Below are 21,972 nucleotides of genomic sequence, written 5' to 3' on the forward strand. Positions count from 1 at the left end.
ACCTTCTGGGGACAGTTTTAAAGAATGTAAGGAGGGACTAATTTATATGATTTTAACAATGTCAAATGATTTATCCTACTATTGTTAATCACCCAGAACCCTATGAATTCAGGGATTGGGCAATCCATAAATCTAAATTAAAAATAAATAAATGTTCCTCCCAGTGATTTATGGAGGGAAACAGGGACAAAGATTTAAGTAGGAATAACAGAACAGAGGAAAGAGTTAACCTTTTCTACCAGCACTGTGGTCTAGGGTTGCTAATTGGAGAAAAAAATGTTTTTTCTCTCTCTCTAATACAAGCTTTATGAGCTATTTACCAGGTGATGTTAATTACATGTTACTGCATACCAGTGAACAGCTAGGTCAATATTTCAGAATGAACTTACTATCCAACAAAATAATTACAAGCTCTACCTTCCATTTGAACAGGGCAGCCAAATATGCCCTTCCTGTACAACTCAGTTAAGTCTTGCTGGCCAGTGTTCTGGGGTTAAAGTACAACATCTGTCACAATTTTTTCAGAGTCCAAGCCATAAATGTTACTATTATCATCTAATGATACAAATTATGCTTCCTTTGACCAAGCTAAGCACAATAAAATATTATTCTGTCCTTCACATAGAGTTGCAAACAGCCTGGAGAGGAAACCCCCCCCCCCCAAATGTCCTGTGTTTTTAACAGAAATGGGCAGATGAAGCTTAGCCTTGCATGGAGCATCACCTGGAAAATAAAGGCCCATTAAGCGCCTCTTTTGCTCTTAGTAACCTTGTCTTCACACAATGTAGAATAAATGTTTAGTCATGTAATTCACAAAGTTAATGCTTTTGTAATACTGTCATTCAACAAATGTTTGTATTATCTGTTTGTTTCCACATGGTGGCAATTCCGTTTATTTATTTTACAAAATGTATATTCTGCCTTTTTGCCCTCACAAGGGCCACCAAGGCAGCTAAGTTAAAATGTACACATATGTACACACACACACGGTTATATTATAAAGACCAAACACCTCAGTGTCTATCTCCAGTGGAGCCAGCTTTCAATAATTCAAAGTAATAGAAAACAACTGCATAACAGAAAGAAATTAGGGTTCCTCCCCATTTTGACAGCTATCCCCTATGCAAGTCACACTGGCCAAGTGTTAGCTCCAGGAAACAACCATCCTAAATCTCACTGCTGCTGCAAATGCAACAGCACATCAGTTGCACATGACAGTTTTTTGCATTTTTTCTTGCCTCACCCCTCTACCATTTCTCTCCCACACACTCATGCACACACACACACAGATCATAGGACTTTTTAAAAAAATCTGTAATTGCTATCACTGATTATCTTTGCTGGAAGTGATAAAGGGTGTGTGTCAATCTTGATTCTCTGGGACCTCTTTGCAACTTTCAATACCAGGGTATCTTTCTGAAGAGGCTGGCTGTGAGAAGCACATTTGTGAGTAGCACATTGGGAGTAGCACATTTTGGTGGTTCTGCTCTTACTTGGCTGGCTAATTCCAGAAGCTGGAGCTGCAGGACTCAGCCTCATTAAAAATTAAGATTCTTCCCAGAAACTATTTGATTGAGAAAGACAATACTTGTGCAATATATTCTATATCTAATCAGACAATAAAACTGCCAATTCAAAAGTTGGCATGGACTTTTGAACAACTATACTACACATTGTACATTTACTAGTACAGAAGAGGGCAACCAAGATGATTAAGCAGTTGGAGCACCTTTCCTATGAGAATCTGGGACTTTTCAGTCAAGAAAAAAGATGGCTAAAGGGGGCCTGGACAGTTTATAAAATTATGTATGTTGTAGATAAAGTGGAGAGCTTTCCCCCCCTCTCCCATAATACTGGAACTCAGGGACACCAAATGAAATAACTGGCATAAGCTTCAGTGTATTTGTATGGATCTTTTAAACCCTGAATTTCAGTGCAATACCATTTCCCATAGAAACTTTCCTGTTCTTTCAGCTCATTTTTAAAGATCCTGTTTCTTTCCCTATTACCTGAAGTGTGATGGACTGGCCCTTCTGAGTGGGTACCAGTACTGTGGAACTCACTCCCATTTGACTTGGCCTTCTCATTGATAGATTTTAGACATCAATTTTTTCTTTAAAAACATACTTTTCTGTAGGGCTTTTGGGGAGCTGATATTATTCCTTTTTACTTGCTTATTGTTTCATTGGTAGCTCCAAGGTATCACCATATTGTTACACTAATTGTAATATATCTTGTTTTTCTGTAGATGCAAACCATCTTGAGGACCATCTGCTGAAAGACTGAGATGAAAATATTTTAAATCATGCGACATATAGTACACTGCAGAATGGTTGGGATATGTATGAGAATAACTACTTCCTGCATTTGCAATCTTTACCATCAGCTCCTATATGGGCAAGTGCATGGAACCTGGACTTTTGTCATCAACTTCCAAGGGCTAGCAGAAACCACCATGTAATATGAAGATTTACATCGCTGCCAGCCACTTCAGGAGTTAATCTTGGCGAAGAAAAAAAGTATAACTTGATTTTAATCAGATAATTATGTAGCAATTAATGCTGGACTAGGATCTGAAAGAGCAAGGTTCAAATCTGCTACATGTTTTCACAAAACTCATTGAGTAACCTTGCAGAACATTATGTTAGCCCATCCTACCTCACAGGGTTGTTGCGAGGGTAACATGGGGAGCCCATGAATGCTACTCTGTGTTCCTTGGAAGAAGCATAAGATGAAAAATGTATTAGCTATTGTAGATTTAAGTCCTGTAGCACTTTACTTATTGTACTCTTTACTAACTACTTACTGTTCAGCGTGGTTCTAATGTTGTTTTCACACACTCTAAGTCAGTACTGTATGCACTGGGTAACACTACACATTTATTGTACATAAATCAGAATGAACATTACATGAGGATCTTTGCCTCAGCCCACGGTTTTTTTTCCTCCATCCCACCCCGGGTGCAGTCTACCGAGTTCCTCAAGTCTACAAAACTAAACGTAAACCTCTCTCAGGCCTGACCTGCTTTACAGAACACCTCGTTACTGGCACAGTTTTTACTACTTCGTCCCCAGCTGCGCCCTTATTACGCAGCTGCTGTCTAGGCCCAGCCCAACCGCGTACCGCAAAGCAACACGGGAACGCTTTACTTCCGTGGCCGGCGACTCGGAATTGACAGAACTCCCCTCCTAGTTCCCGTCTGTTCTCCCTTTGGAAGAATTGCGTCAATACGATGCGCCGATGTTCGCTGCTGTCGCCGTCAGCGGGCGGGAGGAAGAAGGAACGGTCGCGTGGCTGCTGGGGTTCGTTGGTGGCGGTTGTTCTTTGCGCTTGCTGGTAGGTGAGCGTCCTCGCGCCCTGCCTAGTCAGCGTGCGACATTCAGTCTTTTCACTCCCCCCCCCCGCTTCATCCCTTCCGTGTTAAAACAGATGCCTCTGTTCAAGGAGCTTAGCTTCTTTTGTCCTTCCAAAGGGGTAGAGGCGAAAAATGTTAAATACTAGAAAGAGTCACTTCAGAGAACTTTTAAAAAAAGAACAAAAGCAACAAATTATAATAATTTAGCTTCTCTGGGTCCTCCAGCCTCTTGCTCCTTCAGTTGCAAGCATAAAGGTTAGGGAGTAATAAAGTCCGTTGAGATAAAGGGCAGTGTCCGGTGTAATTCTAAACCGTTGCACCATTCGAAGTCAACTGAAGTCAGTAGGCTTAGAACGGCGCGATATTGTTTAGTAATGTGCACTCTAGTATGTATTTTACAAATTAGTTTTTCATTTTTCTCTTTATGTTGCATCAGAAAGATACTAGTGTTTTGTTTTGTTTTTAATGAAATCAGTGTGAGCTGGAGAACCGCAGCAGCTTCCACCCCGGGTGGTGTTGAGTAGGTGGTTTAAACCAGCGGTATGCACAAGAGAAAAAGGCTTGTGTTTGGAATTCTGGGGATAAAAGGAAAAAGTAAGTTACAGTACTAATGTTTGCCATAAAAAGTTGCACTAAATAACTGCAATCAATATCAAGGCCATGTATAATCCCAAATATGACACAATCAGAATATCTGTATGTACTGGCTATGCACTCAGAATTTTGCTTGCTAAGAAATATTTCTTTCTTTGAAGACAGAGCATACATAATATGTTATTAAGCCTGATTTAGAGATGCTGAGACATTCTCCAGTGGGACCAGGTGGCTATTACACTGGCATGCTTGCTATGTAAACATGTGTAGCTGGTTTACATGAGATGGTGTGCAAAGTCCTGCAGGAAAGTGCTTTTGCCACACCAGCATCACATATAATTCAAACCTTTGGACACTGTTGTGGCCCGCACCTTGTGGGAGTCTCATGTTTCTGTCATTCCTAAACAATGTAAAACAGATTTGTTCAGAGGGCATTTCTATAAAGGAAATAGGGCCATACTATAACAGAGTGGTCCAAGAAGGTGCTTTATAAAGGAAGAGGGATTGTGGGCTATACTATGAGTTTAGGATGTATTATCTGCGTAGTTTATATATTATCCTGCTCTCATTGAGCTATTTAATGTCTAGTTTGGTGTAGTGGTTAAGTGTGCGGACTCTAATCTGGGAGACACCAGGTTTGATTCCCCACTCCTCCACTTGCACCTGTTGGAATAGCCTTGGGTCAGCCATAGCTATCACAGAGCTGTCCTTGAAAGGACAGCTGCTGTGAGAGCCCTCTCAGCTCCACCCACCTCACAGGGTGTCTGTTGTGGGGGGAAAAGATATAGGAGATTGTAAGGAGGTCTGAATCTCTTGATTCAGAGAGAAGGGTGGGGTATAAATCTGCAGTCGTCGTCGTCTTCTTCTAATGCTCTATGATTCATTTCAGATTTTTGTAATCTTAGTCCCCGCACTTTGTTTATTAGATGTCTTATCATACTGATCACTGTAATTTACCCTGTGTAATTCGCTTTCTGTCTCCTTGAGAAAGGCAGAGTAAAATCAATAAATTTCCAAGCCCTGAAACTGGCCTTTAACTTCAGCATACACAGTGGGACCTTTTTTTAACTGATCTATCATTTATTGTGTTTTGCTTTTGAGCCTATTGTTTCTCAAAGCAGCTCATATCAGTTAAGCAAGACCCATGGGGGGGAGGTTAGTCAGACAGTGTCAGCATTTCTGTGTAGTTAAGGTAAACCTGATGTTCCTTCACTGGTGTTGTGTTCTTGCTTGGCATTTAGGCCTAAGGCTCATGACAAGCCTTCACTTCTGCAGTTTTAGTCATAGCTCTTTCTCTCACATACACTCGTTACTCTCTGTTTCTCTCCCTGCCCCCATCACTTGGATCCTGCTTGCTGACAATTCTGAAGTTGGCTGTCTGTTTCTTGCAGACCGCCCCCTCCCCCCTATACATACTGGCTGAACATCCTTGACTGTCTGTCTTTGTTTTGGGGATGTTCCAAGACTGTGCAGGCAGGAGCTCTGCCTGGCTGTCTCCCGCACTGCCCACCACCAGCCCCAGCTGGGTCAGCTCCCTGTACATTTGTCTTCCTGCTCCATCGTCAGATGCAATGTGGGAAGATGGGCTCTTACTAGCCGCGATGGGAGGAGCTGCACCTGCCATGCCTGCAATGGGGGAAGCTGCGCTAATGACAGAGAAAGCTGTGCCAGGCTCCTGCATACCAGCAATGAAAGAAGCCCTAAATCTTCTGACTTAACCCCCAGCAATGGTTTTCTTAATATTTTTACCCCACCACCACCATCAGTGATGCAGCAGGTCACCTGCAGGCAGCTCCTGGCTCCCCTCATCAGCAAAGCAGCCAACCTTCTGCAGCTCCCAGCCACCATCCCCAACTGTCAGCAATGTTGCCTTGGCTCCTGGCTAGCCTGCTGGTTTTTGTTTGGGGAAAATATTATCCCCTTATGTAATTTTTTACCAACTTCAAATTTTTCTGCAAACTTGGGGTGGTTTCTCAAAGTTTTGGGGAAAAATCTCCTTTCTCTCAATCTGGGCCCAATCTGCAGATTTGGATGCATGACTTCTAAAGAAGGAGAGCAGGAAGGGTTGCATCAGTGCTTGGTTCTCTTGGCCCTTTCTTACGTGCCCAGGGAAATCCTGATTAACACTTTGGGGTCAGTCAGAAATTGTTCAGGCCAGTTTGGGAAGGGATCCTGGAGGTTTTTGCCATCTTCTGGGCATGAACTGGGGATGTATCTGTGTGGGAGAGGTACCGGTATTTGTGAATTTCCTGCATTGTGCAAGGGGTTGGAATAGATGATCCTGGAGGTCCCTTCCAACTCTGATTCTATTGAAAACAAGCCTCATAATGAATCAGACTCTTGGTCAATCAAAGTCAGTACTGTCTACTCAGACCTGCAGAGGCTCTCCAAGGTCTCAGGCAGAGGTCTTTCACAACAACTACTGACTGGTCCATTAACTGAAGATGTCAGGGGATTGAACCTGGGACCTTCTGCAAGCAGGGCAGATGCCTACTACTGAGCCACAGCCTTTCCCTTTTCCATAGTGTATTAGCTACTTTAAAGCTTTTGAGATGGGAAAAATACTTCATGTTTCCACATATCAGTATCAGTGTTTTAAGTTTTCCACTGACTGGGGTTATAGTTTTAACTTCTGGTGTACATGAATTTCTAGCCATTTTTTTAAAATTGTTTTGTGTGCAAGTTGGGATGTAAGCATTTTTTAAATTAACTTTTGTAGTTTCTTCAGAGGATCACCAGAAGAATCATCTGAAGAATTAATGTCTGTCAAAATGTCAGCTGAAAACTTTGCATCAGCCAAGGTTACTGCTGCTGAAGAAAACTCAAAATCCAGCATTGATCTGAAAGCAGTGAAAGAATCAACACTGGAAAAGATAGAGGGTACTGAAGCTATGTCAAAAAGACAAAGAAAGAAGCTAATGAGGCAGAAACAGTGGGAAGAACAGAGAGACTTGCGCAAGTATGGGTTGTCCTTTGCTACTTGAGTAATATTTTGTCTTTTTAATAATGCTGAAAAGTCAATATGTTGTCTCCTATTATTGTTCCCAGCAAAAGATTAGAAGTGGGTTTCAGGCTTGGATGTTTTCTTCCCCATTTCTCCTTTTATGCTTTTTATAGATCCTTGGTGAATATACTTATCTGGGATTATGCTGCTCATGCTTATAGTCTACTAGCAGTTACTTCAAGTTAGAAAGCAGATATAACATATGGATTGGTTCGTGGTGAAACTTGAGCAATGGAAGTGTTTGTGTGTGCCTAATTCCCCCCCCCCCTGCCAAATGCAGAAGAAATGCAGTTCTGTTTAACAGCATAAATACAGTTGAAACTACCATTTTATAAATTCTGAGTTATAATTGTGTTATCACAAATTCACAATGTCGATGTTGCTGTTAGGGTAATCATAAATTATTTTACAGTTCCTGGTAGAGGCAAAATTTGAATGTTCTGCCTCCACACACACTGACTGAGGTTGTTCTCAATAGAGGGCCTGATACAAAATTTGCAAAAAACCCCCCAAACCCAAGCAAAAAACCCACACTTTTCTCCAGTTCTCAGTCGATAAAAACATCACAATAATAGGCCATATTTCAGACTTGGCATAATGTACAGCCTGCACCAGGTTGACTCTTTACCTTGTGTATGTTTCAAGTCAAAGAAATAACTGAGTTTTGTGTAAGCTACAGCTCTTTCCGTTTGAGTTATCTGACCCAGTTTCTATGCTGTTGGAAGGAGGGTTTTTTCCTGCTTCCCCACGGCATTGTAATACATTTGTGCACCTCTTACAGTTTCCCCAGCTTTTATCTGATTTTTCTCAAACCTGCTTTGCTCTGAAGTTTTGGGGAAGATTGCAGTAAAGCCTTCTTGGCTGCTGTCTGGGTGGGAAAGTTCAGCTTTTCCCTATCCCTGTGGCCATTTCATCACCCTGATACCAGGAGGCTTTTTATTTTTTAAAAAAAATCAGCACTAGAATATCACTATAGATATACCATTGTAACAATAAGTGTAATGGGTTTTTGGAATTCTCAGTTTATTTTAAAAAGTCTCTATCGCTGTCTCAGAATTGTAAACGGAAGAGCCTATCTTTGCAATGGAAAGGGATAGAGACTTGCTTAAAAAACCTTTTTCTTTCACAGTTGAAACTACCACAGTTGACTCTACCTTCATGTAACCTATTACTCCTATTGTACCATGGTATATCAGTATGAAACTGATAATTATTGGGGGGGGGGTTATGGCAAAGGCGTAGGGGTGGGGACTGGCTACTGCTGAGGGACAGTGGAAGGGAAACTACAGGGAAACCTGTCAGGTGAAAGCTCAGTTGCTGCTCCTCTCTACCTGCAGTGGTACCAGCAGCAGAAAATATCACAAGCTTTGTGCTACTTGTGGGGTTGTGTGCCTACCATTCCTCTTGTATGTTGTGATTCTTACCATTGTAACAATAGGTGTAATAGGTTTGTTGAATTCCCAGCATTCATATAAAACAAAAGTTTAGTCTTTAGCTACTTCTGTTGTGAATATATGCCTTTATCTTCCTATTTGGAAGACACATTGTTGCTTGCCATTACATTCACATTAGCAAGCTATGGTAATGGTATGAGTTTGTCTTCCAAACTCAAACTGCAAGCCAGGTGATTAACTGTTTTAATTTTGAGGCCAAGCACAAACCATTGTTTGCTAACCTGTCTACAAGAGCAGTTAAGCACTTGCCTCCAAAGAAGGAAGGAATTGGAGCATTCAAGGAAATGAGGAAGAAGGTGCATATGATCCCAAGGCTTATTTTAGGCTTGTTTGTGTGATACCAAATAATGATGTGGCATTGTATCTTAACCAAGCTGCTGCCTAATAAGAATGTAAGAGAAGCCATGTTGTATTAGGCCAATGGCTCATCCTCTCCAACAACCTGTGTCATACAGTGCCCAAAACCCAGGTGCCATCAGTCCACCAGTGGGGTCAGAACTCCAGATACCCTGTTATCCCCAAGCACCAAGAATACAGAGCATCACTGCCCCAGACATAATGTCCCATCTATACATTGTGGCTAATAGCCACTGGACCTCTGTTTATCCAGTCCCCTCTTGAAGCTCTGTATGCTTATAGTCACCACCGCTTCCTGCAGCAGTTAATTCCATGTGAATTACTCTTTTGTGAAGAAGTACTTCCTTTTATCTGTTCTAAGCCTGGTACTCAATAATTTCATGGAGTGCCCACAAGTTCTTATATTGTGAGAAGGGGGGGGGGGGAATTAAACCTCTATAATGTCATCCCTCAGTTGTTGTTTCTCCAAGCTAAAGAGCCCCAACCTATTTAATCTTTGTTGTTTTTATTGCAATTGTAGTCCTGAAAATCTGGTTCACAGTCATGAAAACCTGAGCATAAAATGACTTTTCATGTCTTTCTAAGGGGAAAATGGCTTAAGCCACTGTTGGGAATGGCTATATTGTAATAGCAGTTCCTTCCCCTTCCTGTTCAAATGTTCTTGAAAAGTTCACAAATGTGCATAAAAGTCACTCTCCCCCCCCCCTCCCGCCAGCTGGCGACTGTATTAAACAAATAGTTTCTCTCTTCTGCTGACCAGCCTTTGATTACAACCTTAAATATATGCTTGAAACTGGAGGGAAAGGGAGGACACATACATCCTTGTCATGGGGTGTGTGTGGAGTTATATTTTTAGAAGAATATTAATTTAATCTGTTCATCTGAAATGAGAACACTGTTCACAGCATTTATATCCTGCTTTTGTACCAGTTTTTACACCCAAGGCAGCTTATAAAGTTTCTTTTTAAGATTACAATAAACTTATAATAATGAAAAAAATATGTAAATAAACCCCATAAGGACAAGAACACTGGGACTGTGAGCCCAAACTTGCTTATCTTTTACTCTGCAGTATCTGGAGGGGGGGTGGGCAGGAGGCTGGCAAAGTGTGTGCCCAGGTGCTGAATGATTATCTGGCAAGAGGATATCCCCCCCTCCCCAAAATCGTTGTAACACACAACCTGGTAGTAATGAATGGCAAGCCACTCTGATGCCTTCTTCCCACAAGAAACTGATTTCTTTCTTTTAAAAATATTTTTTTGTATTTATATGTGCATGTGTGTGCATGCTAGTGTGTGTGTGTGTGCACCTGGAAGCCATGGCGACCTGTGGTGACTGACCCCTACTGGAGGCCTGAAGGATATCCAGGGAGGTGGCTGAATAAAGCCTGCCCCTGCCTCTTGGTATTCCAAGGGTGTCTCCCATCCAAATACTTGCCAGAGTCAACTCTGTTTAGCTTCTGAGATCTGATGGGATTGGGCTTGTGCGGGCTATCCAGTTTAGGGCAAGAAGAAGCTGATTTCTAGAGCAATCCTAAGTAGAGTTACATCTTTATAAGCCTTGCAAATGCAGTTAACTTAGAAGGGTTAATTCTGCTTATGATTGCACTGTTAACGGTCCACATATCAGAGAGCCAGTTTGGTGTAGTGTTTAAGTGCACAGACTCTTACCTGGGAGAAACAGGTTTGATTCCCCACTCCTCCACTTGCACCTGCTGGAATGGCCTTGGGTCACCCATAGCTGTGGCAGAGGTTGTCCTTGAAAGGGTAGCTGCTGTGAGCCCTCTCAGCCCCACCCACCTCACAGGGTGTCTGTTGTGGGGGAGGAAGATAAAGGCGATTGTGAGCCACTCTAAAATTCAGAGTGGAGGGCGGGATATAAATCCAATATCATCTTCTCCTAAATTGTGAAGGTGACAGGGCAAAGGAAGATGAAAATGAGAGACTATAAGCTATGTTTTTGTTGGTAGAAGGGGATCATTATTATCAAAAGTGACTTCATTTCTCAGTGAACCACTGGTATGGTTTTCTGGGAACAGTAGAAGATTGTGTTTCTGGGCTTCCACAAAACACATTTCTGCATCTTTAATTGTAGTTTAGTTAATTGCATTCTAGTTAGTACCTTACTAGCATTTTTTCCTTCTTAAAAAAATGATAGGTTTAGTAAGTCTAAAGTTGTGTAGTTGATTTAGCTATATGCAACTGTATGATGCAGTAATACTTAGATTTTAATACTACAATACTTCAGGAAGAAACGTAAAGAAAAACGCTTGAAGAGAAAACTGGAGCGCCAGTCTCAACTGGAATCAAGCAATGAAGGAAGCATCAGGAAGCATATGCATCGGGATGTTGTTCCCAGTACCCTTCGTCTTATTATAGACTGCAGTTTTGACAGTTTAATGGAGCTAAAGGTAAATGAAAAGAAGTACTGTTAAGTACAATTTGTTCTGTCTTCTTTGGTTTGAGAATAGACAGCTTGATTCAATGTCGTCATGGACATTCTTCTTATTAATTCAAGGGGGAATGGGGAATTTTCATGGGGTGATCACCTGGCCTTAGCTGCCTATGCCAATGAAGAGAATGCAAGGTTAATAAACTATTATCATTCAAGCTTTATTTTAAAGTAATATAATATGGCGAACATGTAACACTCATCCTTGGTGAGCACCACAAAGGAAAGTTTGCCTTTCCCTTAAAAAAATAGTTCATGTAGTTTCTGTAGATATTTTTCATTCTTTTTAGTGTAACTCTTCTCAGTCTGATCATGAATGGTAAAATATTTATTCTAATCTTATAAGTATATATCACTGTTAAATCAGGACATTGAAATTACACAGGATATGTAAACCCCTATACCCACACTGTTTGTTCACCGGTAATGCCATACCCTAGTTTGGTGCTATCTGGACAAGCCTTGTGTATATACACTTCCCATATGTTTAACAGTTTGCAGTTCTTTTTTGGAGGGGAAAACAGAAGCCATAGCTTCCTGGTTTTGGTATATGTGCCAAACTGGAATTCACTAATGGACAGTGGATATGGAAGAAGAGGCAGGGCTTAAACACAAGGCTTATTCGCATGGTGCTAAATCTTGGTAGAACACTGCATATATGTAGAAGAAGAATTGCAGATTTATACCCCGCCCTCCTCCCTGAATCAGAGACTCAGAGCGGCTTACGATCTCCTATATCTTCTCCCCCCACAACAGACACCCTGTGAAGTGGGTGGGGCTGAGAGAGCTCTCCCAGAAGCTGCCCTTTCCAGGAGAACTCCTGCGATAGCTATGGCTAACCCAAGGCCATTCCAGCAGGTGCAAGTGGAGGAGTGGGAATCAAACCCAGTTCTCCCAGATAAGAGGCCACGCATTTAACCACTACACCAAACTGTATGCAAGCTTGCAGCCTTAGTCAAATTTGGTTATTATGGGGCTTGCCCCCAAGTAAGTGATCAATATTTAGGAGTTGCTGCCTTGTCATCCACAAGTCAGTTAAGCAAAAATGTCATTTACTTTGTCTTAATCACAACAGTTTCAAACAAAATGAAATACAAGTACAGCTTTGTAATATTGGCATTTTTTTCAGAAAGTGTGTCTTCACAAAAGGATCATTTTAGTATGTTAGAATGTAACTTTATAAGGAGTAGGCTATATAACAATATTCCAAAATTTTAAAAAACATTCTTTCACAATATTGTTTACATATTTTAGACTATTCTTAATTTTAAAAAGAGAAAAAATGGGGATCAATCTGCAAATCGAGTTTAATTCATCCATTACCTAAGATTGGTTTGACTTGCATACCATCTTTTAACTGAGTGCACTTACTCAGTTTGGGCATTTTAGCAATTTGCAATACTTTAATCCAGTCTTTATTGAATATCTTTTAGTATCATGCCAATTTTTAGCAATGTTCATTTTTGTGTCAGTTAATATATCTGAAATTTGATATTGGGTGTCTTAATAGTTTCAGGTAGCCAGCTCAAGGTTGACTCAGCCTTCCATCCTTCTGAGGTTGGTAAAATGAGTACCCAGCTTGCTGGCGGTAAAATGCAGATGACTGGGGAGGGCAATGGCAAACTACCCCATAAAAAGTCTGCCATGAAAACGTTGTGAAAGCAACATCACCCCAGAGTTGGAAATGACTGGTCCTTGCACAGGGGACTACCTTTACATTTTTAATAGTTTGACATTAGGATCTTTATTTAGGATATTTCTATGCCATATCTTCAGAGTCCACTCAAAGTAGCTTACAACTAAAACATAATATAAAAACAAACTGTTGGATGTTAAAAGGAGAAAAATTATCCATACAACAGAAGCAGACTACTAGAAAAACTGGTAAGAAAAAATCTCTAATTAAAACCCTGGGTTAAAAAGCTGCTTTGGTTGAGCACTTAAAAGAAAGTAAAGTAGGTGCCAGGTGAGCCTCAAGGAAGGACATTCCAGAGGCAAGGTATCACCCCAGAAAATGCCCTGTCTTATTCACCACCTACCTCACCTGTGAATGCAGAGGCATAGAGAGCAGAGCCTGAGAGACAGATCTTAAGTGGCTGGATACTATGGGAAGAGGCAGTTCTTTGGGTACCCTGGCCCAGAGTTCTGTAGGGGCTTAAAAGCCAGAATTAGCATGAATTGTGCCCAGAAACAGATGGATAACTAGTGCAGATCTTTCAGCTCAGGGGAGATAATGATTCATTTAACCAGTTCCTGGCAATAGTCTGGCTACAGCACTTTGGACCAATTCAAATTTATGAACTACTTTCAAAGGCGGATCATGTATAGTACATTACAGTATGCTAACTTGGATGTGATCAGACCATGGATCATTGTGGCCAGATCACACTTATTGAGGAATGGTTGTAACTGGCAAATCAGGCAGATCTGACATGTCACAGAGAAGACCTGAGTCTCTAGCCATATGCCAAGATCCTGTAAGTTATGCTTTATTTCACGTCATAGTTTTACACCATTATTTTCAAGTAACTGGTCTGAATTTTTAGTCTCTTGACTTATATTTAGATTCATGAGTTTAATTTTAGGTTTATTCATCTGATAACCTGACACAATTCATTAATACAGTTGAGGATAGTCTTTAAAGACTGTAAGGCATGTAGACTGATATTTTGTAAATTTTGTGACCCTTTCCTATATAAGATATCCAAAAAGTAGAAATAATAAAAAACAAGAAAGTGATAACAAATCAAAATGTGATCTTTGAAAATTACTTTAGCATTACTATGCACATGGTTTATTGTTATGGCTTAATTTCTGTTTTACAAGTAAATGTTCAAAAATAACTTTTGACAGTTAAAGGTTTCCTTTCTCTCTCTTTAGCGTCTCTCTGAATCTCTTGGTTAAAGCATTTTAAAGTGCTTTCTCTGAAGGACAATATAAAAACAAATTGTGTTGTATACAGGATGTCAAGAAACTTCACAAGCAAATTCAGAGGTGTTATGCGGAAAATCGTAAAGCGCTTCATCCTGTACAGGTATGCTAGTATGCATCTTCTAATTCATGAACTGACTGCCTAGTGATATACATGACTATGTAAGCAGCTACAGAAAAAATATTGTCCTGCTTGATAATGTTGACACAATTTGACTGTGTATTTGTTAACAATTATGTTAAAGACAGAATTAGCACTTCCTTCTGTAAAAGTGACAACACACAGGAGTCAGGTCATATATTCCAAAATGCAAGTATAATTTTGTTATTATGTTAATACTTTAAGCGTATGGAAGGTTAGTATTTTCACTCAACATGTCTGAAGGCAAAGTTGTTTGAGTGCATAAAAAAGAAATTTGTAAGTAGAAATGGGCAGGGAAAACAGGTATTTAATGAGCACTGAAATATTATTTACTTTTCTTCCCTTCCGTCTTCCAAAGTTTTACTTGACAAGTCATGGAGGCCAATTGAAAGACAACATGGATGAAACTGACAAAGGATGGGTAAATTGGAAGGTAAGATTTTACTCTCTCAAATATTTCTCTGGGGAACTTTTCATTATGAGAAATCTGTGATTTCGTTGAGGCACTTTTATGAGTCCTTACAATTGTCAGCCATTTCAGCACTAGCTGATCGAGTTGTATTGATGATCTTTACTTTTCTGCCTATTTTCTCATCACATTGAACTACTAACTGATTGCTTTGGATCAGATGACTTTGTATATGGCTGTGACCTAGACAACAGCTGAAGATTGGTAAACCTAGAGCGTTGTAGAGATGCCCAAGTGTCAGAGATCCCATCAAGGTCCCTCTGAGTTATTGCTCCTGGTTCCCTGTTTGGAGCCCCTGAACAACTTCCCAGAAACTGGGTCCTTGAGGTTGGATGCGCACAAGAAAATGTAAAAATGTAAAAAAGTTAATTCAACAATTAAAAGAAGACTTTAGCTTAGGAACAAGAAAACAAAGAACCTACCTTTTCTATCTAATATATTAAATACCTTGGCCACTCTCTTGTAGCATAAAATCCAAGCAGTAGCATAAAAAGCGTTCTGTACCTTGCAGTCCATGATGATGAAGCATACCATATCTATGTATACTAGCATGGTGTTAACATAATTCTCTCTAGCACAGTGGTCCCCAATCTTTTTGGCCCCGGGGACCAGCCCCAGAGCTGGCCTGCCGACCACAGCCCCAGGGCTGGCAGGAAGGGAAACCAATTCAGCCTCCCCCCTTGGCGTTTCCTCCTCCCTCCTTTGCCCCCCCCACGCAGCCTCGCCACCTCCTCTCGTTTTCCTCTTCCCTCCTTCGCCCCCCCGTGCACAACCTCACCACCTCCTCCTCCCCCCACTTTTCTTGTTTCCTCCTTCACTGTCGCCATCCGCACAGCCTTGCCTCTTTCCCCCTCCATTTTCTTCCTTCCTCCGCCGTCCACGCAGCCTTGCCGCATCCCCCCTCCATTTTCTTCCTTCCTCTGCCATCTGCACAGCCTCGCTGCCTCCTCCCCTCATTTTCCTTTGCCACTGTCCATGCAGCCTTGCTGCCTCCCCCCCTCCATTTTCTTCCTTCATTGCCACTGTCAGCATAGCCTCGCCACCTCCTCCTCCCCTCATTTTCCTCTGCCACTGTCCATGCAGCCTCGCTGCCTCCCCCCTTCCATTTTCTTCCTTCACTGCCACTGTCAGCACAGCCTCGCCACCTCCTCCTCCCCCCCTTTTCACCATTTTAAGGCCAGGGAAGGGGCCTTCCCTTCCCTGGCCTTAAAATGGTGAAAACGGGAAGAGGGGGCAGCGAGGCTGCGCAGTCCATCTCAAACAGGCCACGGCCTGGTAGCAGTCCGTGGCCTGGGGGTTGGGGACCCCTGCTCTAGCCTATACCCTTATTGTAACTTTTTTTAAAAAAACCTTAAATTTATTTTTATTTAAACCCAATTTTTACAGGCAAAAAATACACACAAGAAAAAATATATCTTAGACATGTACCTTCTTATCAATAACAATTACAATATTAAGTTCTATCATTAATAAAATCTATATATTTCTTCCTTATAGCTTTCTACTCTATAGCATCAGGTGGTCTCTTGTGTCCAATCAAGGACCTTCTTCTCAGGAACTTATCTAGAGGATATTGGCAACTGCTCTTAATTCCCCTCTCCCATCTAGTTATACAGCTGAGTGCAAGTTCTCATGATTTGCCCAATTACTAAATTTTTGCATCTGTCCTTAAAAGAGATAAGGATAGTGGTTGCAGGAACACTGAAATCATGAACACGTGTGATCTGAACTAGCTCTTCCAATGTTCACATTAACCCTTGAGGGAAATTGGGTGCTTAGCCTTACATCAGGTCGTATAAGATTCTTTGTGAAATGGCCTAATCATAGCTTTTCAACTAACCATTTCAAAATTCTAGTTTGAAGGCTAGTCTACAACCAAGCTTTTGTTGCTCAGAATGAAGGTTGATCGGAATCTGTTTCCTTACCAGGAGATGCTTGGTTCAAATGAACTGCTCTGTGTATTTTTTTGTAGAAAATCTTCTGAGTACAGACAGTGTATTGTAGGAGCCTGAGTTTGAGTTTCATTATAACAGTCATGGACCAGATAAAAAGCACAAGTCTAATGCAGGGGTCTCCAACTTTTTGACCCTGTGAACACCTTTGGCATTCTCTTGCAGGATGCTGGGTGCAAGTACAAAATGGCTCCCACAGAATGTAGAATCATACATATACAGGAAGTCCAAGTACAGGGGAGAAGAGGGCTAATTTAAACTATACACTGGGAAAGAGGAGTGGCAGAGAATAAAACCAGCACTGTGGTAGCACTGCAACCAGAATGTCATTTTAACCTGCACAACCAATCAAAAGTGCTGCCAGGCAAAAGCACTACTTGGCTGTACCAACTTTCTAAAAATAGTTACTGGGCACCAGAAAAGGTGCCAATGGATGCCATAGTATCCATGGTCATCATGTTGGGGATCCCTGGCATAACATGATAGGTAGATTCTTGGACTTGTGTCTGGGAAGTGGGCATTCAGATCCCCACTTAGTTATGAAGCTTTCTGAGCGAGTCATTGTTGCTCAGCCTGGTTTAATTCACAAGCTTGCTGTGAGAATAAAGTGGGATGAATTCATGTTACAAATAAATCTTGGAATGTAAACCAGCCCCTTGTTATTAGCCAGTTTTTATCAGCAAAGGCCTTTACAGCATTGCTGCTGTTAGCATATATATTTCCTTTAATATTTTTGCATGTATTTATGTCTTGAAGGATATATACATTAAATCAGAGCACTATAGTGAACTGATAAAGAAGGAAGACCTTGTGTACCTTACATCAGATTCTCCTGACATCCTGAATGAACTAGATGAGTCCAAAGCATATGTCATAGGTGGCTTGGTGGATCACAATCATCACAAGGTATGCTGCTGTGGGTGCAATGCATTGCAGATTTACTTGGGAATATGTACCTGTGAGCTTCTTACTTCTGATTAACCATGCCTAAAATAATGCTGCATAACTACTTTGTTGTTGTTTTGAATCCTAATTCCATGATACCAGAAAGGAAGAGCATTGCAGCTCTCTTGGTCTTCCATGGCCAGGCAATAATAGATCTGTCAATTGACGTCTCCATGGAATGTTTTGAAATTCAGCAGTACCCAATCACAGCAGTCAATCCACAAGCATTGGAACCAGTTTGGGCATGATTCATCCACATGTCTGCATTTTTATTGTTGTGTCCCCACCCCCACCCCCCCGACATGTGGTTTAAACAATGAGGATTTTCAAGGGAGGTACTGATGTAATTGGTGGTGTTATTGGTGCCATCACATCACCCACCCACCCACCTTTAAAAAAAACTTGCCATAAAATAGCAATAAAATGTTGTAGTGGTGGAATGATATTTAAGCAGGTTCTCTAAATACCTAGCATTCTTTTTTTTAAAGTAAGTTTCTAACTCTTTCCCTTGCAGAGACATGCCTTTTTCCTTACATCTCTATGAGGGAACAAGACTGCAAGTTGGGAATTCAGAGAGTCGACTCTACAGCATTAATAATACTTTAGGACCTTTTTAAAAGAAAAAATTGAACTCACGGGGAGGGGGAGTGGCAGTGGTTTAATGAATCCTTTGTTGGGAATGGGAGATGAAAGAAGAAGGAAATATTGAGCAAGGAGAAAATACTAGTGTTAGTGTGATCTCCAGAGCAAGGTGAGCCCACCTCTGCAACTAGGCCTGTGAAAGGAATTCCCGGTTTTGTAACTTTTTGTTTTTTTCATCCAACCACATTCTCCATAAGAGATGGATAATTCTGTGTCAATTGCTCATGTTGCAGTATGATCCTTAAAACAGCTAAAGCAGGGTCAGCAGTGTATCTCTGTCTGCCAGAGCTATTAGGAGAACATCCTCTGTGATTCTGTTATTTTTAATCATGTTTATTACAGCATTGCTAGTGACTCACCAAGGATAGACTCCTAAGAAATGCAGTCTCTGACCAGAACTAGATACAAACTTTGGGAAAATGTTTAGCTTGCAGCTGGGGCAGGCTATCAATTGGATAGCATTATTATAAATAATAAAAATTATTATTATTATTATTATTATTAGATATTTATATTATTATGAATAATGATAATATCAACTTCTGTTAGCAGTCTTAAAGACGATTGTATGCATCCTCCATCCAGTCTCAGATTGGGACTGTATTTCCTTCATTTTACCAAAACTGTAGGATTAGGAACTCTCACAGTTTACTAGATCTTTCTTATTTACCTCATTTGTACATGACTTTTCTTACCAATTGAAACAAAGTGGTTTATGACTTTCTCCCCCCCTCCATTTTATCCTCACAACAGCCCTGTGAGATAAGTTAGGCCAAAAGTGTTTGACTCTCCTAAGTACAATCCAGCAAACTTTCATGGCATAGTGGGGGCATGAACTTGGGTCTTCTGGCTCCTAAACTTAGATCCTGGGTGTAACCACTGCACCATGCTGGCTTTTTTACTTTCCGTTTTGTTTTGTAAATGAATTGTGGTTTTGTTTATTTTTAACTTGTAAACAGTGGGTTCTTATTTGTTAGAGTACTGGAAGATGATCAGGGAAGTGGGGCTGAAGGAGGCTGAATTGGTTTGATAAGATGTGAGTTATGCAATGACTTCATGGAGATATGCAAAAGGAATATACATCTTGCCAATAGTGTTCCCTCTAAGTTGAGTTAGTATGAGCTAGTTCAGTTTTTTAGCATCTGGCTCTCACATTTTTGTCTTAGCTCAAGAAAAATGGCCCCAGAGCAAACCAATTTATGCAGTAGCTTACAACTTTAATGCCAGTAGCTCATGAAGCAGAATTTTTTGCTCACAAGACTTCCACAGCTTAGAGGGAGCATTGCTTGCCAGTATGCCATAGTTACAGAACATTTCAATGAAGTCTATTATAAATATGTGAGCTTAGATTACAAGCTGTGTTTTCATTTGTGCTGCACTGTGGGGATGGTTCTTCCAGAACTGGAAGCTGCAGCTCATCCAAAACCAGCATCTTTCTATTAGCTTGAAAAACACCTAGTACCAGCAGAAAATGCTGTGCAGCAGAGGGCTGCTTCTGTGATAGAGAAAGGTGCAAATGGAAGCAAGGCTTAGAACCCAAGCTGCAGTCCATAAGCCACAGTAGACCTTCTCTCATAATTTCTCTGTCATGATCTATGCCTTTTTATATCCAAATAATGCTGAAGAAAATAAAGGAGGAAACAGTATGGACATGAAGCTCTGGGAAGCAACTTTGGAATATTTAAAATTAATTTACTACTGGTGGTCAGAGAAGTTTATTCTGTGTTTTCTCTGCAGGGCATCACATATAAAAGGGCACAAGAACTTGGAATAAGTCATGCGCAACTCCCACTAGGGGTCTTTGTGAAAATGAACAGCAGGAAGGTTCTGGCAGTGAATCATGGTAAGTGATGAAGTTGAAAAAAACAAATGCTTCAGAATAAGCATGCCACAGCTATCAAAATGAGCGCCATACTTCTTGGCCATCCATTCTCTTGTACTGCAGAGGCATTGTTGACTTCGGCCCAATATGTATTCTTGATTATCTTTAGTGACCCACTCCAGTAAGTCGGTAAAAGTGGTTCTCTCTTGGTGTCGGACACTGCCTGGACAAGATAAATGTGCTGATGTGTGTGTGATTTCCCAGTATGCCTTGAATTTTTAGCTCCAGCCTTTGCAATTTGTGTTTACAAATGGTAGGCTCAAATACTGTCACAGTTTAAGGATTGTATGTGCTGGCCATTGTGGTGGCAAATTACATTTCGACAAGAGTTATGCTTTGTTTCTTTTCTTACTTCCTGTATGCTGGACTTCAGCAACCATCCAACACTATTTTGATTTATTAGACTGCTAAACAGTGTATCTGTACCATCCTATCAATTGACATGTTATAATACCTAACTGATGAGGCATATATTTATAATATATCACCCTTATCCCTGAGACTCAAGGTTTATTACAAGATATAAAACAGTGCAGTCTGACAGCATAAAAATAATGCAGTAGAACTGGGATTACAGAATTTGAGGACAATGAGAACAGCAAACTGTCTAAACTGTCTATACTATGAACAATATAAAAAGTAGTTTACAAGACAATGCAGTAAAAGCTGGTTACTGAAGTGCATTTTTTGTTAAATAAACACTTAACTGCTTTTGGAGGTGTTTGGGGTTTTTTTATTGTAGTGATCCTTCTTTCTCTGCTACGGTTTCCCTTATTCTCTTCCCCAGCCCCTTGAAGAAGTGTGCAGCACACAGATTCTTATACTTGGAATAAAACTTTGTTGGTCTTAAAGTTGCTATTAGACACAAACCTTGTTCTTTTAGTTATAAAAGTAACTCCAAAATTTACCCTGAAATGTAATAGAACCACATGACTTTTGTTTGTTCTATATTTGTGTTCAGCATTGGTTTTTATTTGGGTTTTTCATCTTTATATAAAAATATGTAAAATCATCAGTTAATGATGTATTGGTACACTTATAACAATATTGCTTTACTCTGTCAGCACAAGATAATGCAGCCATGCTAGTTAGCATAGGGGAAACCATGGCAGCTTCTTTCTGTAGCAGTTACATTCAACTTCTGACCTCTTGTTACTTGAGAATGCTTACATTCCATTGTGTCAAGAACTGTCTTGAGTGTAGTGCTTTAACTGTGAGCCTTGTTACGTACAGTCTGTTACTGAGGTTACAATCATTAAAGAGTTAATTGGAATTAAACTCTGATCCTGACAAAGAAACATCCTTCTTTTAGAGAGCAGGAGTATCTCATCTTTCTATCTTTTGATTGCAGTGTTTGAGATAATACTTGCATACTTGGAGAAAAGAGTGTGGGAAGAAGCATTTTTCACTGTTTTGCCACCACGGAAAGGAGCCAAGCCACTGCATGAAATAACTGATGCCTGTGTGTGCAAGCTAAAAGACTCAGAAGAGGTTCAAGATGAAGTGTCTGATAGTGACTAACTGCCAGTAGGAATATGCATAAAGTATCACGGACTCTGAGGAGAGGAAGCTCAATTGATTATACAAGGGCAGCACACTGGGCTTGTGTTGCAGAACTTTTTATGGGGCATTGTATAGCTTGGCAGTTTTACATTGCCAGATATGTATATTTACTTTTAAAAATTGGTTCATTAGTAGTTGTTAGTAAACTAAATGACACTTTCTCAGGCTTTTGTTTCCCAAGGAAGCTGATATTTATTTTCCTCATAAACATTATTTGACATTTGTGATGAC

General features: G+C 40.6%; 1 protein-coding gene across 2 annotated transcripts; it reads left to right on the plus strand.

Moving 5' to 3' along the window:
- The first annotated feature begins 3,109 nt into the window (after nucleotides 1–3,109).
- TRMT10A (tRNA methyltransferase 10A) lies at nucleotides 3,110–21,968 on the plus strand. Of its 2 annotated transcripts, none has more exons than XM_060247010.1 (8): nucleotides 3,110–3,336; nucleotides 6,669–6,908; nucleotides 11,012–11,174; nucleotides 14,178–14,249; nucleotides 14,647–14,721; nucleotides 17,466–17,615; nucleotides 20,034–20,139; nucleotides 21,530–21,968. In XM_060247010.1, exons 1-8 carry the CDS (start codon nucleotides 3,233–3,235, stop codon nucleotides 21,697–21,699), a joined length of 1,080 nt encoding a protein of 359 aa, XP_060102993.1. In that variant the 5' UTR covers nucleotides 3,110–3,232; the 3' UTR covers nucleotides 21,700–21,968. The 2 variants fall into 2 exon arrangements, with proteins under 2 accessions (XP_060102993.1, XP_060102994.1); XM_060247011.1 differs by having other exon boundaries at nucleotides 3,118–3,340.
- The last annotated feature ends 4 nt before the right edge of the window (nucleotides 21,969–21,972 follow it).

This window comes from Heteronotia binoei, chromosome 9 (genome assembly GCF_032191835.1).
Source record: "Heteronotia binoei isolate CCM8104 ecotype False Entrance Well chromosome 9, APGP_CSIRO_Hbin_v1, whole genome shotgun sequence".
Taxonomy (NCBI): Eukaryota; Metazoa; Chordata; class Lepidosauria; order Squamata; family Gekkonidae; genus Heteronotia; species Heteronotia binoei.